The sequence below is a fragment of the Squalius cephalus genome (assembly GCF_949319135.1).
Source record: "Squalius cephalus genome assembly, chromosome: 25".
NCBI classification, from domain to species: Eukaryota; Metazoa; Chordata; class Actinopteri; order Cypriniformes; family Leuciscidae; genus Squalius; species Squalius cephalus.
The window spans coordinates 6165777-6183693 of NC_137146.1; the positions used below are offsets into that span (position 1 = coordinate 6165777).

Here is a 17917-nt window from a genome sequence, read left to right on the forward strand (position 1 = left end):
AGGCTTCCATGTCCTCATCAGCCCATGTGTTGTCTGGGGTCCATATACTCTCTGTAGACTGATGTTCCTTGAGTTTTGATTGAACAGACCGAACTGCTTCTGATGGGCAATGATCTGAAGAGGTCACGGGCCAGCAGCGGTCGAAAATTATTATCTGGGATGATTTGCTTTCAAGATTTCAGATTTATGAGTTTCAGACTGATATGTGCTTTCTATCGTTTGCTTATTGATGAGGTTTAGAGGGAAAGATTATATAAATATATATATATATATTTTAATTATCTTCATTTAAAAATTATTTTAGAATAAAATTGGTTAAATTACTCTGCCATTGCCATTTTGTCTATTTTAAAATGTGATTTTTTTTCTTCCTAAAAGCTCACTTGTGAATTAATTACTTCACATTTATACTTATTTAATAATAAATACACCATTTTAAACTAATTATACACATTTAAAAATTAATTGTACAACAAATTTCTTATGTCAATATATTAAAAACTGACTAAGGGCATACATTTACATGACAGCGATGTACTAAAAACTGAAAAGTTTTTCCTTTGTGAATTTCGCATAATGACGACAACGTTGTCAAAACGATCCCCGTTCACACGGATCCGCGAAAACGATTAAAAATGCTATATTACATGCCAGGCCAGTAGTTGGCGATGTTAGTTTGTAAAGAAACTACTCATCTATAGACTAAACACATAATACACATGTGCATGACATCACAGTTTTCCAAAATTTGTGTTTTTATACTTTACATGGAGACAATAACGGCATTGTTTTCAAAACCCATTTTCAAAAGTTTTCAGGCCCCTAAAACTCTGTTGTCGTGAAAACGAATGGCCAAAACACATAAACAGTTTTCCGTTTTTAGTTAAAAACTGTGTCGCGTAAATGGCCTCAAAGTCAAATAGTAAAGTCAAAGAGTAATTCCTTTTAAAAGTAAGGCCAACACTGGGAAAGTCACTACCGCACTGAAGGGCTACAGCAGTGAGAGGAATCTCAGTGTCAGTCTCGTTCCTGAGCTGATACCAGGATTGAACTGCATTTAATCTGTCCTCTGGCTGTCTTCAAGCCATGAACCCAGACGTATCAAGGGTCTTTATGTAATCAACACTGCCGAAGGAAAATGGCCTGAGAGGGAAGTAGCTGGTGAAGAGGAAGAAAAGGCTGGAATAATGCGGCAGCACAACTCTCCTTGATTATTCTCAACAAAAGCACAAAACCAAAATGTGAAGAATGTATGTGAAGCTGTTCTGATCTTCTATGATTACTCCTCTGATTCCTGGTCAAATCAGCATCGACGTGCCTTCCTTCCTACACAAATCCACATCAACCTTTGTCAGAAATGTTAAAAAAAAATTGTCAAGCTGTGCAAGCAGAGCAGAAAAAGATCTGTTCTCTATGACTTCCAGACTAAGCTTGCATCGGTCATGCAAAAACTTTATAAAAATAAGGGCTGTCAAATCAAAGCAAGAAAGTCAAGTAACTAAATAATATAATCTTGCAAATATAACAATATGCAGTTTATTCTTAATGCATGTTCTCCCCCCCCCATGTCAACATCACGCTCATTGACTCATTTGCAGCCTAATTGATATGGTCATAAAATCTAAAATCCTCTACATTACAGAATGTTCTTAGAAGTCCAAAAACACTGTGCACAGTACAGGTTGTAATTCAACTTCAGAAACAGGAGAACATGTAGTTCTCACTCACTGAAGGTCAGCCTTGGTCTAGATTAATGGGGCTTTTCTTTATGAGCTCTGGAGCAGCTAAATCAATTTGAGTCTTAAAGTGAACAACAGGCAGCACCTTCTTCATCTTGGTGGCATTCAGGGCATAACGAGACTTGATGTGAGGACGTAGGGTTAATCATTAGATTGTCCATAATTATGAATGTCTGCGGTGAGCAGTGAGTCATTCGTGTGTGAAACGAGATCCGCTCAGACCTTTAAGAGCTTAAAACAGAGAGAGAGAGAGAGAGAGAGAGAGAGAGAGAGAGAGAGAGAAAGAGAGAGATCAAACTTTTCAAACAATCTCTAATTGGCCGGTTAAGATTCGTTTTGGAAACTTCAAATCGTAAAGCTCGAGGAAAGCCTGTACGTGTTCATATCTTTCTCAGCGTTTGAAAACAGAGACTGAAATTGAGGAAACCTCACTTATTTTTGTGGTAGTATAATTTTCAGACCCAGATTTACCCGCCATAAACTGCACGTATAGCCCTTATGTAGCCCCGCCCCTTTTCAGCGCTGCGCTCGTTGACTTCCGGTCTGTATTTTCCACAGCGTTTTGCGTGTTTATTACATTTCGGTCGACTTACATTTGTTAAGTCTTCTGCTTTAAACATTACAGTCCTCATTATAACTTTCGTTAACTTTACATTAAGTAAATCCAATTCAAAAGCTAATTACTCCTGGACAGAAATGCCATAGAAATATACAGAGCGACCGCAAAAACGGAAGTTAAAAGACAATATTCTAAAGATGGCGGCGCCCTCGTTTCTCTGGCGCATAAACAAACGGTGGCTGGTTGCTTTACATGAGTCAGATGGTCGATTCCAAGAACAAAACATGGGGTTCTTAGCCAAAATAAACTGCAAAATGAAGCATATTTATGTCGATAACGACCTACTGACCTGAAAAATAATGCTTATGTGAGTCATAATTAGGCTATGATGACATCGAAATGATGACATAGCTATAACCAAGTCGACTTAAAAAAGTCACAGTCATGCATAGAAAGTCATTATTTCGATTTTTCCTCTCATAATTATGACTTGGTATGTCATAATTTCGATTTTTTTCAAATCTCATAAATATGACTTAGTATTCACCAATAGCCTGTCTCAGCCACTCACAACACTGCAAAGCTTTGCTTTCAAATGCTGTTCATTTGTATTTTATTGTTTAGCCTCTTAAAAATAAAGCTTAAATAAAGGAGCCATTTTGTTTTTTCCAGCGATACCACAGAAGAAACATTTTGTGTTTCTTTAAAAAAAACAACTTATTTTAAAAGGGGCCATTCACACAGAGGTGCTCAAGTTAAAAGTAGTTCAATGTTTAAATACATTCTGAATGTCCCACAGTAATTGCTGTATCTTACAAGTATCTCCAATAAGCAGCTGGATCTCAACTGACCCGAGATAAATACAAGCATTTATTCTGCACACCAGAACGGAACATATAATTGCCAATGCTGGGCACAGCAAAGCGCTTCTGAGGAATTAACATTGATTGACTCTTTATCCAGCTCTGGTTTCCAAGGGACGGCGTCAATACCAGCTCAACCTCACAGTTTGTGGCTGATCTGACCTGTTTTGAAGAACTCTAGGAGGTTTTGCAGACGGCAACAGCAGCAGTGTGTGTTGAATTCTAAGTGCTTTTCATCAGACAGTATCAGTAATGCTGAAATTACCAGAGAGACCCTGATAATACAGAGCCGCACCACACTAATGCAAGGCCAAATTGCTGACAGCTCCCTTCGGTTAGGAAAGTCTGTTGTAAAGATCCATTTATGTGAGCCGAAAAATCCCTTTCCCACATTAACAGGCGACTGGAAGGAGAAAAGATATCTGTGGGTTTGTGACAAATGAATGCGAGACAGTGCCAAAGAACATTTTAAGATGGCATCGCCTGGCGCATTAGTTCTGTGGAGAGTGTGTGCGTGTTCGAGTGTGTTAGACTCGAGTTTTATGCTGTGCAGAGCTCAGAATCTCACTGGAGCATCAGGGAGATCAGAAGAAGAATGCTTGACAGCTGTAGAGAAAACGCTTATGTGTGGATTTTTTCACCATCTCACACACACACACACACCTAAATCCTGTCCTAAACCTCGGAGCAAATTTCAATTTCCTGTTTGAGGAGGATTTGGACATCTAGTGCTCAACAACTGTTTGTTATAGTGCTTAGAAGGCAGTCATCTGTTTCCCGCAGAACCGTAGTGAAGAGATGATGCTGATTTACCAGCTGAAATATATATTTACGCTTTTCACCACCTTATGAAAGACCTCCAGCTGCTCTAAAAAACAACAACAACAGAGTTTCACAAAAAGCCAAGCACAGAATATGGATCCTAGAACATTAAGGGCAAAAAGTTATAAATAAATGTATCAATGTCACAACGTTCTCAAGTTTTCAGAGTGACATATATCGACAGGTTAAATTTGCACAGATTGCATATCGCACTTTCATTATTCATGAAATTGTAAAAAATTTGCTTTCTATTGTTATATGAAACACTACCTGTAGATATTAAGCTCATTTATGGCTTAATATTTAAGTATTTCTCTACAGTGGATAATTGAGAAAGAGACTTTTTCATCCTTCCTAAAGTTTGGTTGTATTCATGGGTCCGAGTTTTCAATGACAGAATGAATTTCAATACCCAAATGTTGTGCTAAATAAAAACAGATATTGCACTTAGTAAACAGACAAGATAATAGTGTAAAGCTATCACGTTTGTGTCTCTTGAACACTGCGTGCTTCATAATGTGTCCACTAGAGATGCACATTCAGTTCATAACACTTCCAGATTCAAATCCCTGTTTATTAATAAATAATAATATGCTTGTTCAAACATAATTTAGTTATATTTTAAGTGAATGGGAGAAAAATAAGCATCTGTCAGCCGATCTGCAGTCTTGCTGTTAATGTAGTGCTTTTATAATAAATGTGTGGCCTCTAGTGGTCTTGAGCTGTTATGACACAACATTAGGAAATGAAAGTCTCTCTCACACACGACAACTTAAAGGTCCCGTATTATGCCCCTTTTCACAAGATGTAAAATAAGTCTCTGATGTCCCCAGAGTGTGTATGTGAAGTTTCAGCTCAAAATACCCAACAGATCATTTTTTACAGCATGTTTAAATTGTCATTTTTTGGGGCTCAGAAAAACGCGCTGTTTTAGTGTGTGCCCTTTAAATGCAAATGAGCTGCTGCTGGACGACCCAGGGGGCGGAGCTTCATGAGCTCGCGCTCAGTCTCTCAGGACAATTTCATCTCACGGAATGATGATAATATCAGAAACTCTCAGTAACGGTGTTCATTTCGAGTCGGACAATAATGCCTACAGAGTCAGAGTGCTGTATAGAGATGAAACAGGTATAGTTTAGTAGTTTAATTACGGTTATTATAACGTATTTGTCATCTGCTTGTATGTATCCATTATTTATTAATAGCCTACAAGTCTGCTGTCTGAATGATGATCAAACATATACTGATGAGTTTAATAAAGTTTATTGTACATCACACAAAAGATGAAGCGTCAGTTTTACTTCAGAAAATCACCGTAAGAGCTGAGTAAACACAGTAAGTTATTAGAAGTGCGCAAGTACATAAACGAATTTCGGTAGAGTTGAGGGAGCATTCCTGTGGGCGGAGGTTAGTCAAAAAACGGTTTTAATGACGTCATTAAAGAAGGAAGTAGAGGGATGTAGTCCAAACGAGCCGTTCGCTGTAGTCAACTTCTGTTAAATAAAATATCTCGCTTGGCATTGAACTTTGAGCTTTATAATTTTACAGATATTATTTATACTCTAACAACAACATTACACACTAACTAAAGTTTGAAACATGGTATCACGAAGAACGGGACCTTTAAAATAAGACACACTACTGTTCAAATATTTGGGGTCAAGTTTTTTTTTTAATTTTTGAAAAAAGTATTTTATGCTCTAAGGATGAATTTATTTATTTTTAATCAAAAATACAGCAAAAAGTGCAATATCATGAAATATTATTACAATTTCAAATAACTGTTTTCTATTTTAATATATTTTACAATTTATTACTATGATCAAAGCTGAACGCATCATCCTCCAGTCTTCAGTGTCGCATTATCCTTCAGAAATAATTACAGTATGCTGATTTACTGCTCAAGAAACACTTATTATTATTATCTATGTTGAGAACAGTTGTGCTGCTTAATATTTTTTGCGGAAACCATGATACATTTTTTTCAGGATTCTTTCAAGAATAGAAAGTTCAAAAGAACAGCACTTATTTGAAATAGAAATATTTTGTAACATTCCAAATGTCTTTACTGTCATTTCTTACTGACCCCAAACCATTGAATTGTAGCGTACATATAATACACACACACAAGCACACGTCTCACTCATTGGTTTAATTAGGCTAGTTCTCAAACTCATGTTCTTTTTTCCTGTGATCATAAGCCAGCGCAATAAATGACAAATTTTGCATACAGGAATTAAAGGAAAAGTTCCCCCAAAAATGAATTCACCTCCATTTTATGTAAAACTGTACCTTCTGCAAAACTTAGCCTTTTAGAAATAGGCTAATGGGTTTGAAATATCAAGAGGCAGAGGAAAGATGACAGAACTGACATTTGTTGCTGAACTAGCGGACTAGAAAGCCAATTCACAACGAAGCTCCAAAATGCTGTTTTAGTGCTGAGAACTTAAAAAAGCCTGACCTCTAATTCAAATAAAACGCCAGCTAATGTTCTAAGTGCCAGCAACTCGAGTGGCCATCCGTCTTGCAAGTGGGTCACAGGTTCAAACATCGATCGGAAGAATATATAAAGCCTGTTACAGCAGACTCAATACAACAGAAAAAACAACTGTTACAAAACAGCTCTGATTGATAGTCAGTCTATAATGACTTTGTTCTTTATGCTTCAGCAAGCAAAGGCAATATTCAACTCCCAAAGCTTAATGCACTGGGAAAACTTACTATGGAAAACTTCCATATATATATATATATATTGCATTAAGCGTGGCTGTGCGATTCACAATCACATACAGAATAAGACTGCAAGTATAATCATTTAATAAATTACATTGATGACTTACAGGCATTATGACTTAAATGGTATAAAGTTTCTCTTATTAGTCCAGACAGAGTCCATTTTCTGTATGTAAAAATGTTTTTCTAGAGTTGAGAGAAAAGCTGTGCAGCACCATCCACATTGACAGCTTCCCGTGGAGCTTCTCTGACCACCTGAAATATACAGTTTACATGAGATCTTCCATAATCTACACACAGCATACTGACACATAAGGCATGCATGTCATTAAATTAGAGAAAACAGCCAGGCATGTGGCATTTAGAAACACAACACCAGCACAATTTACATAGAATTGCATTAAAACATACCAATTTTACAGCTGGAAAAAAAAATTTTTTTTACCTTCTGTCCTTTTTTGGTTTCATTAGTTGTGGGTTTTGATATATTTCTCACATCTTGCTGTACTTCTGTGAACATTTGATTTAAGCTCTCCACTTTTTCATTCCTCACAGTGTTTATCTAGGGGGAGAATGTCAACATATTCAACGCAAACATCTCAAAACTGTCCAGTCTTAAAGAAAGACACATTAATAATGTAAACAAAACATGAACTTACATGTTTCAGGGAGGTCTTGACAGGTTTCGCTTTGGTCTTGGGTTTTGACTGTTTGTTCGCAACCTGAAATACATTCTGCAGTTTTTTGCCTCTCTGTTTATTTTTGGCCATCTTTTTATTTATCTTGAAGCCTGTAGACTTTCTGATGAATCCTCAACTCAATGAAGCCGCAATCTGGACGTCTAAATCCCAGTTAAATGAGAGGAATATGAGCAGCAGACGGATACCAATATATGGCTGGATTTGTAAGTAAACGTGTCTAAAGAAACAAATTCAACTACATATAAAAACGTCGCCTCTATTCCATAAACAGGAATACGCAGTTTCAACTATATCAACAGCTCGTTCCTACATCCACGTGTGCGCTGTGGCTTCTGCGCTTTCCCGTCAGTGTAAATGTTCATCAGCGCCATCTAGCGATGTGGAGAGTACGCGAAAATTCAATAGAGGGCCACGATTGATTGAAATTAAAGTATTGGAACAAAGTACTGCGAAATTACACTTTATTTGTCAGTTCAGCTTTTCAAATCTGCATTCGTGAATTCACACATACATTTGTTTGTTCATGGGTTAGAAGCCATAAGACTGCAAGTTGTGTGGTAGATTCTGATAGATCAGTATGGAAGCTTGTTTCCGCCACTGAATAATAAATAAATAATAATAATTGCGACTTTTTATCTCACAATTCTGACTTTTTTCTCACAATTGCGATAGGCCTATATCAAGTCAGAATTGTGACTTTTTTTCTCACAATTGCGAGATATGAAGTCAGAATTGTGAGAAATAAAGTCGCAATTCTGAGAAATAAAGTCGCAATCGCGAGATATAAAGTCAGAATTGGGAGATATAAACTATTCTGAGGTAAAAAAAGAAAGTCTTTTTTCCCCTTAGAATTGGACTTTATATCTCACAATTGTGAGAAAAGATGTCAGAATTGCGACATATAAACTCGCAATTATGTGTTATAAAGTCAGAGTTGCGTGATATAAAGTCGGAATTCTGACTTTATAACACGCAATTGCGACTTTATTTAACGCAAATCTGACTTTATATCTCGCAATTGTGAAATAAAGTCAGAATTATCTTTTAAAATGTTTTATTTTGTGGCGAAACAAGCTTCCATAGATCAGAGAATATCTACAACTTCTAAAATATTTATAAAGTAATATGCATTTATTATTTATTGTTCATGGAAATGTACAAATATGTATCATATAATCTATAAAAATACGTAAACCTAAACATTTGGTTTAGACATTTAGCCTACTTATTTTTTTATTTTATTTTCTTATTTTTACTTATCTTATTTATTTATTTATTTATTTTAATTGGACCTCAATCAAACAGGATACATTTGTGCATTTATCCACTTGTTTGTCCATATATTAAAAACATTTTGAGGAGTAGTTTCGACTCTCGACCACGAGATGGCAATCAAATCCAAAACATAGTAACTTTATCTATACACATAGCAACATTTGCAAATGGTATTTAAAAACATCTCGACTAAACTAACATCGGTTTTACTATTTACAGAAATCACAAGCTATTTTCCAGTACTAATTTGCCCTACAATCATAATAATAGTTTAAAATCTACGAATTAAAAACTAAATTGTAAAAAATTTTACTTAATTTTTTCCCCTTTATTTTATTGTAGAGCCTATAATAATAATAATAATAATAATAATAATAATAATAACAATAATAATTACTGGCTAGTATCTGTTGGTGCTATAGCCTAAATACAATGTTAGTAGCCTACGCTAGCCTATATGTTCATCATTTCATTAGGCTATACACACACTGACTGTAGCACATTTAAAAATCATTTCTGTTTTCAATCACAAGGTCTTTCTTTGTAAAGCGTCAAATATTAGCTGTAGTAGCAGAGTGTTGCGTAAACCCGCCATTCATTCTCTCTGCTGGAGGATCTGATGGAGGGATGATTCATTTACTGCAACTGCACTCATTTACATTACTGTATCACACTGTCACTCTACGTCATTTGGAACCCGGCGTGCCACAAGTATCTGATTACGCAATCACAGAATGTTAAGAATGCCTTTTCGAATGCATCCGTAGATCAAAAGGACTCCGATATTCCCACAGATGCGAGCGCGCATTCCGAAAGAGCGAGCGCGCGCAATATCGATCTCTTGTGTAGCTCCTCCTGCTGATCACACATTTAATATACGGTCATGTGAACAAACCGCGTCCAGAGGCGCTATATAAACCGACAGCTCATCAGTCTGAGGACACTGACACTGCTTTAGGACACTTGAAGACACTTGAGAGGACCGCGGCACAGTTGTCATAATGTCTCACGGATGGGGATACGCAGACCATAACGGTAGGCTAAGATCTCACACGTGATTATGATTTTTCAGATCCATATATGATTGTATAGGCTATTTAAATATAACATGTAAAATGAATCAGATTATGCTTCATTAACTGCATTTCCCCTCTATGCATCTAAGACATGATCACCTTGCTATTGCACAGTCAGCACTATATGTGACAGAATGTACAGATTTCACGTACTATATGCATAAATAAATGCATATAAATCGGTATTTTGAATCGAATATAGAACTATATATTTTTTCTTCACATAAATGCAGATTTTTGATTTCATCCCAAATGCAGATAATACTTTGGACACTGCAGTTCAAATGCACGAGTTTGCCCTTATGTTTATTCACATTTTTTCTTCATATAAAGGCTGTTTAATTCCCGCCAGCAAAGATGTAAAAGATGTTTTATTAAAGCAACCATTGAAAAAGACATATAATCTAAGGATGCATGCTGCTCAAATGTATATTATGAATATAATTTCACATACTGTAAATGTATTTTTGTGCCAGATGCTTATAATAGCACTGTTTAACCCCTGTGTCACCTTCCACTGCAGGACCTCAGAAATGGTGTGAAAACTTCCCCATTGCTAATGGACCTCGCCAGTCTCCAATAGACATTCAAACCAAAGGAGCGTGTTATGATGATAAACTGAAGCCGCTGAATCTGAAGTATGACCCCAGCACTTCACTGGACATCCTGAATAATGGACACTCTTTCCAAGTGACCTTCGCCGATGATAACGACAGCTCAAGTTTGTGACCTCTTTGTTAATTCTTATAATGAATTGCCAGCCTATTCTTGTATTAATCATTAGCTTAACTTAGAGTGTTCCTGAAACGACTGCAGTGTTAACCTAGATACTATTTAGAAGGAAAAGTTATATAATAATGAGGTTGCATCGGACACTATATGTAATCGCAGAGTGTCATTGCTGAATATTCACTGTAAAAAATGATATGCTCAATATGTTATGACAACACATGTTTTTACTTTGCTTTAACTCATCAAAATAAGTTAAGCAATTTTCAACTTTTTTTTTTTTTTATAAGTTATAAAATATTTATCTCATGTTTGTAATTTAAGTTCAAATGACTGAAACATCCAAGTGGATTTGTACAGGTAAAGGCAAAGTCATTGGGAAGCATTTTGAAAGTTGGCTTTTGCTCCTACAACGTAGTTAAATATTAATTTACAACAGTATCCTGTAATGTTTTATCTTTTAATAGATAGTTTGCAAACACAATTTTATAGGTTATGCTTATTTATAGGTTATAGTCTATTGTATTGCATGTCTAAGCAAGTGTAAAGCCTAAAATTAAACTGTTGTGTAAAGAAATATGCAACACCTCAGCTCTCTCGCTCCCCAGTGACAGTTTGCACAGAGTTGTGGGGAATCACACATGTACACACAAGATTGCATTAAAACTGAATGAGTTTGTTTTAAGTCTCATTCACATGAACTTTGACAGAAATGGAGATGGAACCTGTGTAGCAAGCTTAACCATTTCAACCTACACATTATGTAACAGACTTTGACATAACATATATCACTGTGTTTGTTTGCTCTAGTACTGACAGAAGGCCCGATCTCAGGTAAATACAGACTCAAACAGTTCCACTTCCACTGGGGCGCCAGTGACGGCAAAGGCTCCGAGCACACAGTCGACGGGAAATGCTTCCCAGCCGAGGTATGAATCCCAGCGCATAAATGCGTTCATGGAGATGTGAGATGGTTTCTTATATAGGATGACATATTAATGTACCTAATTAATTCATCTTTAGCTCCATCTGGTCCACTGGAACACAAAATATCCCAGCTTTGGGGAAGCAGCCGATAAGCCTGATGGTCTTGCTGTGGTCGGAGTGTTTCTGGAGGTTTGTGTCCAGTCTTACATTTTTAGATTAGGGTCCAATTCTCACTAGTAACCAACTATAACTTTAGCCTCAATAAACTCCTAATTACTGCTTATTAATAGTTAGTTACAGTAGGTAGTTGTTAAGGTGTAGGATTAATGGATGTAGAATAAGGCATTAATATATGCTTTTTAAGTACTAAACAGCCAATATCCTAGTAATGTGCATGATAATAAGCTACTAGTTAATAGTGAGAACTGCAAACAGAAGAACGAATTCACTAAACAGGCACAACTCTTGCTTATGATATTTTTGCACGGAAATAAAATAAATAAAATTTGATAATAAAACATAATATAAAAAAAATCAACAAAACATTATGCCTTTGTCACATTCTTTCCGCAAATCTTTTCACAAATTTCTATTTCTGTTTTTTTAAACTTTCTATTCATCAGATCCTGAAAGAAAATGTAACAAAGTTTCCATTAAAATATTTCGCAGCACAACTGTTTTCAACATTTATAATAATCAGAAATGTTTGTTTAGCAGCAAATATTATGATTTCTGAAAGATCACGTGACACTGAAGACTGGAGTCATGATGCTGAAAATTCAGGAATCACAGGAATAAATTACATTTCAAAATATATTATGAGTTATTTTAAATTAATTATATTTTCAATTTAAAGTAATAATATTTCTCTATATTTCACTCTAAAAAATGCTGGGTTGTTTCAGCCCATGGTTGGGTCAAATATGGACAAATCCAAATGTTGGTTTAAATATTTGTATTACACATTTAAACCCAACAATTGGGTTTGTCCATATTTGACCCAACCATGGATTCAAACAACCCAGCATTGTTTAGAGTGTATTTTAATCAAATAAAGCTTTTGATTTAAAATAATAATTATTAACTAAATATTATGCCTTAGTTACATTCTTCCCACAAAATTAGGCTTAAACATTGTTTTTTGGTTTTGTTTTCCATCAGATCGGTGAAGACAATCCTAAGCTTCAGAAGCTTCTGGATGCCATGGATGCTATCAAGTCCAAGGCATGTCTACCAATTCAATTACATTTTGTTGTCATTTTTATTTCTTGCTCAAGATTGAAATCAGTTCTGCTTTATTCACGGTCAATTGTGTGTTTGTTATCTTGCAGGGAAAGCAGACCACATTCAAAAACTTTGACCCAACCAGCCTGCTCCCGAATTCTCTGGAGTACTGGACGTACCCAGGGTCTCTGACCACCCCCCCTCTGTACGAGAGCGTCACATGGATTGTCTGCAAGCAGTCAATCAGCGTTAGCTCTGCGCAGGTGACACAATTTACACCAGTACAAGCATTGAGGGGGAGTTTAAAAGCCACATGCTTAGTACTGAATGTGGCTTCTCGCAGATAATACAGAGAATACCTGGTTGACTCTTAACAGTTATTAACGGAAACAGTTAACCGAGATTGTGAGCAAAAACACAAGCTTGTTGATTTGAACTGGACTAAAATCACAAGTAACATCTATGAAACACAAATTTACATAACCTTCTTAAGAAAACTAGTCCTATTTGAGTAGGGTTTGCAAATGGGTAAATATGAACATGACATTTTATTTTTTACTTAGAAATGTTTTGGTGAAAATTGTAAATAACTTTTTTTAAAGTCCACATACACTACTGTTAAAAAGTTTGGGGTCAGTAAGATTTTCTATTTTTTTCGATAAATTAATAATGCTATTCAGCATTATTTGACCCATTAAGTTGGTCAAAAGTGAAAGATTTGGAATAAATGCTGTACTTTTGCAAAGAATCCTGAAAAAAATGTATCATGGTTTTCAAAAAAAATATTAAGCAGCACAACTGTTTTCAATATTGATAATAAAATGTTTCTTGAGCAGCAAATATTAGAATGATAAAGGATCATGTGACACTGTAGACTGAAGTAATAATTCAGCATTGACATCACAGGAATAAATTACCTTTTTTTAAAAAAAACATATTTAAACAGAAAACAGTTATTTTAAATTAACAATATTACATTTAAATTTAAAGTAATAATATTTCACAATATTACCAATGAGCATAAAATACTTCTTTAAAAATATAAAATCTTACAGATCCTAAACATTTGAATAGTAGTGTGATTAGTCCTATAAATTCAAAATATATATATTTTTAAAGTACATTAAATGTTATTATGAATCAGTGTAAATATATCAATATAAAAACTGTATGTATTTATAGAATTTGTTTTAAATTAAATATATTGCACACTGTAGTCACTACTTCTACCCAAATGTAGGCAATCCAATGAGAAACCATCCAATTATGATTGATATTACCCAGACAGCAACATAGTGTCGGCCCAGATCCGGCCCACATCTGGAACACGTTGAATTCACATGTACCGGATGTGGCCCGGATCTGGGCCGACACTATGTTGCTGTCTGGGTATGTTTTTAGTCTTTAGGCCTTCCATTTTTAAAACCAGATAGATATTTTCCCTCATCTGAGACAGTTAGACAAGACAAACTAGACAAAACCGTCTAGTCATAGTCAGTTGTATTTTCTTCTCTATTCAACCTCTGTGGCATCTAGCGCTTTTGTGAAAATCAACACAACCCTGCCGAATGTGTACATCACGACTTTGGTTCAAGGCTGGAAATGTGCACATAACCTCAGGTCGCCATGCCTCATTTCCTAGCCTCTATGAATATAAAACTTGACTAACAGGAAATTCTATTCAAAATGTGAGAACGAATGAAAATGTGTTTGTTTAGGACAGTTAATGTTTAACCAGTTCGCAGAATTCCTCCAATACATAAATAGTAACAGATGATGAAAACTCACAGCATTTCTCATTCTTTGTCTTCCTGTACAGATGAAAAAATTCCGATCTCTGCTTTTTACCGGAGAGGAAGAGAAGGCCTGCTGCATGGTGGATAACTATCGCCCCCCTCAACCTCTTAAAGATCGCAAAGTCTGTGCCTCTTTCAAGTGAAGGATCCCCCAGACCCCGCCACCCCTTCCCCCTTCCTTAGTAGGATATGCAAGCGCGGGGCCCTGGGCCAAGGGCCTCAAAGCACCTTCACCCTCCATGCAGTGGTGCTGGGCATCCTGCCAGCTGTCCAGCAGAACAGATGTGCTGTATGGAGAGTAAAGAGGCTATGCAGGGAATCGTGCGTTTGTACTGTCCTTCTATCTCTCTCTCTGCTTCATTCTCTGGTTTACTTCATTAGTGCAAATGCTTGAATTATTTGGAATTAGAATGCTCTGATTTACATATGTGTTGCATAGACAAACAAAATGAGAAGCAATATATACACTGGATATTTAATACATAAATGTAGTGTTTTAGTATGTTTGTATTGGCCTAGAGATTAGGCCTGCATCTGAGATTAAACGCAGGGTTGCAGTCGATACCTGAACACAAGCCATCTGTGCCTGCTGTCCTTCCCTGCCAGGCTGTAATCTCTGGCAGTCTCAGCAATGCCGAAGCTTAATGAAACCCAGTGGACTTTTCCGTTAGGCTGCAAGATCTAGAAAATCCCTATTTCAAAATGAACGCACATGGCAAAATGTCCCTGTGGGCATGCCCGGGAAATCACGCACAAAATCTATCACATACTGTACAATCAGAGCATTTTTGGTTTGGAGTATTTGTGCCTCAGATCATTGTAATTGCATATTCTTTTTGTGTGTTTCTGAAAGATGTCATTTATAGCAATTGCTATGCTCAAGATTTCAGCTTGAAAGAAATAGCAATAATTGCATGAAATCCCGATATAGTTCCTTAATGTGCCGTTCCTTGTTGGGTTTTGCTTAATGCTATGCTCTAATGTTGGACTGCGAGTGAAATTCGTCTTTTCAGCTGTACTGAACAGCAATGCACAAGCCGTGACAAGCAACGCAGTGAGTCTTAATCGAAACCAACATGCCAATCGATAAATCTTGCAGGTTAAGCAAGGAGGTCACCATCAGCTCCTCTGAAGCACTGGGACCACTGGACTTATGTCTTATGATATGCAATTGTAAAGACATATATTGTGTAACGTGTTATTGAATGTACTTTACTTGAATTCGAGGGCTATGTTAAGCAATATTGTTCAGCCATACTCTGATCCACTATTTTCGAGGGGTTATTTTAAGTAAAGATATTTTATGCTTATTTTATGTGTCGTGTTTTTGTGATGCCTCATACACAGTATTTACAGTATAAACAGTATATATACAGTATAATTTTATATATTATATATATAAAATTAGATGGGAACATGTCATTTCAGCAATTAAAGGTGATAGGCAGTGGTTTTATTGCTGTCCATATCGGATATATATGCGTTTTCTCCCACCATGCCAGTCTTTTTTTTTTTTTTGACAAACACCAGGATTGTAGTCATTTAATTCCTGTTAAGTCAAAGCACATTTATCTATCTAGATCTTTATACAATACAGATTGTTTCAAAGCAGCTGCACAATCATAAACAGGAAAATAACAATGTCATTAATGCAAAGTCCGTCAATTAAGTAACAACACTTTCAGATATAAATCAGCTCTACAGAAAAGAATAGTGTCATTGTTCAGCTCAATTCAGTTCAGTGTTGATAAGTTGTGACAACAAAAGTGTCAATGTTGCAAAGTTCATTAATTATGAAACTGCAATTCCAGCTATAAAACAAGTCTACAGCTCAATCCAGTTCATGTTTTTGTGTTCTCATCTTGTTGTGTATTGTAATCGATGTAATGTAGTGTAATCGATAATATTTTATGAATATTGATTCTCTTCCCATCGAATCTCTGAGTTTAAATTGGCCTAAAGATTTTAAAATCTGTGTGCTAATAAAATTAAATTAGCTACACATACACACTTTTAGGAATGGAGTTTTGGTAGTGGCAACTTAAATAACGCACATTGACCTGATTGGTTACAAGTTTGTGACATCAGAAACACCAGCGATTTCAAACCGCGTTTTTGAGACTGTCTTTGGTTCACTCCAGTTTTAAGGAGAAAATACTCAGCAATGGTGTTGACTTATGAATTTGTACATGGTTTGTCTTAAAGCACATTAAAAACACCACATAGACATATAAAGAACATTAAAAACTTCATTTTCAACAGTGCTGTTTTATACTCAATTTGTATACTGAGTATGAGTATACTCAATTTATACTCAATTTCTAGCTATGATGACGCTAGTCGCTAAGTCCCGCTGTGGTGAAAATGAAGTTTTTAATGTTCTTTATATGTCTATGTGGTGTTTTTAATGTACATGGTTTGTCTTAAAGCACATTGAAAACACCACATAGACATATAAAGAACATTAAAAACATTTTCACCACAGCGGGACTTAGCGACTAGCATCATAGCCGAGGCTACAAATTGAGTATAAAACAGCACTGTTGAGATTTCAGTGGATATTTTCACTTAAACAAACTACAGAAAACCTTGCTTTTCTAGCAGAGTTTGGTAAAACATTGACTCTTTTTTTATCTGATTAGCTAATGATTAGCAGCTAGCCTGAGTTATTACTAAGTTTATAGGAGCTGTAAGTGAATTATTTGGGAATATCTTTACTGACAGATATCTGAAATATGCGTTACTTGAACTCACAAGTGGCTTTATGACAGCCCTGTAAACAAGAGAGCCAGAGGAGCGGCCTACACAATTTTATCCAATTAGAAACACTCAACATGTGAATCATTTTATATGATTACTGCAAAAAAAAAAGAAAAGAAAAAGAAAATCGTTATCTATTAGTGAGATTTTTTTCTTATTCTAGCATGACCTCAATTACTCACAATTTTAATGTTCCCTCAAGACTTGTTTTCCTCCTCAGTAACTTGATTTAATAATTTTTATATATTTGTAATGGAAATCATAATTTTTTTTCAATGTAGATTTGCATAGTATCTTTTGAAGGTGAAGATTTGGATGTCATATATAGATGAAATTAGCAAAAAGTCTCAAGTACAGAACCGCTTACAGCACTTTTAAAGGTCCCGTTCTTCGTGATCCCATGTTTCAAACTTTAGTTAGTGTGTAATGTTGCTGTTAGAGCATAAATAATATCTGTCAAATTATAAAGCTCAAAGTTCAATGCCAAGCGAGATATTTTATTTAACAGAAGTTGACTACATCGAACGGCCCGTTTGGACTACATCCCTTTACTTCCTTCTTTAATGACGTCACTAGAACCGTTTTTTGACTAACCTCCGCCCACAGGAATGCTCCCTCAACTCTACCGAAATTCGTTTATGTACTTGCGCACTTCTTATAACTTACTGTGTTTACTCAGCTCTTACGGTGATTTTCTGAAGTAAAACTGACGC

At 35.8% G+C, this 17917-nt stretch overlaps 2 protein-coding genes across 2 annotated transcripts; one reads left to right on the forward strand and one right to left on the reverse strand.

Moving 5' to 3' along the window:
• Nucleotides 1-6777: 6777 nt before the first annotated feature.
• rbis (ribosomal biogenesis factor) lies at nt 6778-7742 on the reverse strand. The gene is made up of 3 exons (XM_079862629.1): nt 7376-7742; nt 7162-7278; nt 6778-6971 (listed from the first exon to the last, which is right to left on the reverse strand). Exons 1-3 carry the CDS (start codon nt 7484-7486, stop codon nt 6903-6905), a joined length of 297 nt encoding a protein of 98 aa, XP_079718755.1. The 5' UTR covers nt 7487-7742; the 3' UTR covers nt 6778-6902.
• Nucleotides 7743-9285: 1543 nt separating this feature from the next.
• ca2 (carbonic anhydrase II) lies at nt 9286-15213 on the forward strand. Its single transcript, XM_079862855.1, has 7 exons — nt 9286-9727; nt 10292-10489; nt 11308-11426; nt 11521-11613; nt 12586-12648; nt 12756-12911; nt 14468-15213. Exons 1-7 carry the CDS (start codon nt 9694-9696, stop codon nt 14585-14587), a joined length of 783 nt encoding a protein of 260 aa, XP_079718981.1. The 5' UTR covers nt 9286-9693; the 3' UTR covers nt 14588-15213.
• The last annotated feature ends 2704 nt before the right edge of the window (nt 15214-17917 follow it).

What these genes read in the sequence shown, in the direction of transcription:
- rbis (XM_079862629.1), bottom strand. Translation starts at nt 7,486, where the DNA reads ATGGCCAAAAATAAACAGAGAGGCAAAAAACTGCAGAATGTATTTCAG. An exon ending in TCAAGACCTCCCTGAAACAT is followed by an intron (nt 7,279 to 7,375) that starts GTAAGTTCATGT and finishes TTCTCCCCCTAG; the next exon opens with ATAAACACTGTGAGGAATGA. An exon ending in AAACCAAAAAAGGACAGAAG is followed by an intron (nt 6,972 to 7,161) that starts GTAAAAAAAATT and finishes TGTATATTTCAG; the next exon opens with GTGGTCAGAGAAGCTCCACG.
- ca2 (XM_079862855.1), top strand. Translation starts at nt 9,694, where the DNA reads ATGTCTCACGGATGGGGATACGCAGACCATAACG. An exon ending in GGGATACGCAGACCATAACG is followed by an intron (nt 9,728 to 10,291) that starts GTAGGCTAAGAT and finishes CTTCCACTGCAG; the next exon opens with GACCTCAGAAATGGTGTGAA. An exon ending in TGGTCGGAGTGTTTCTGGAG is followed by an intron (nt 11,614 to 12,585) that starts GTTTGTGTCCAG and finishes GTTTTCCATCAG; the next exon opens with ATCGGTGAAGACAATCCTAA.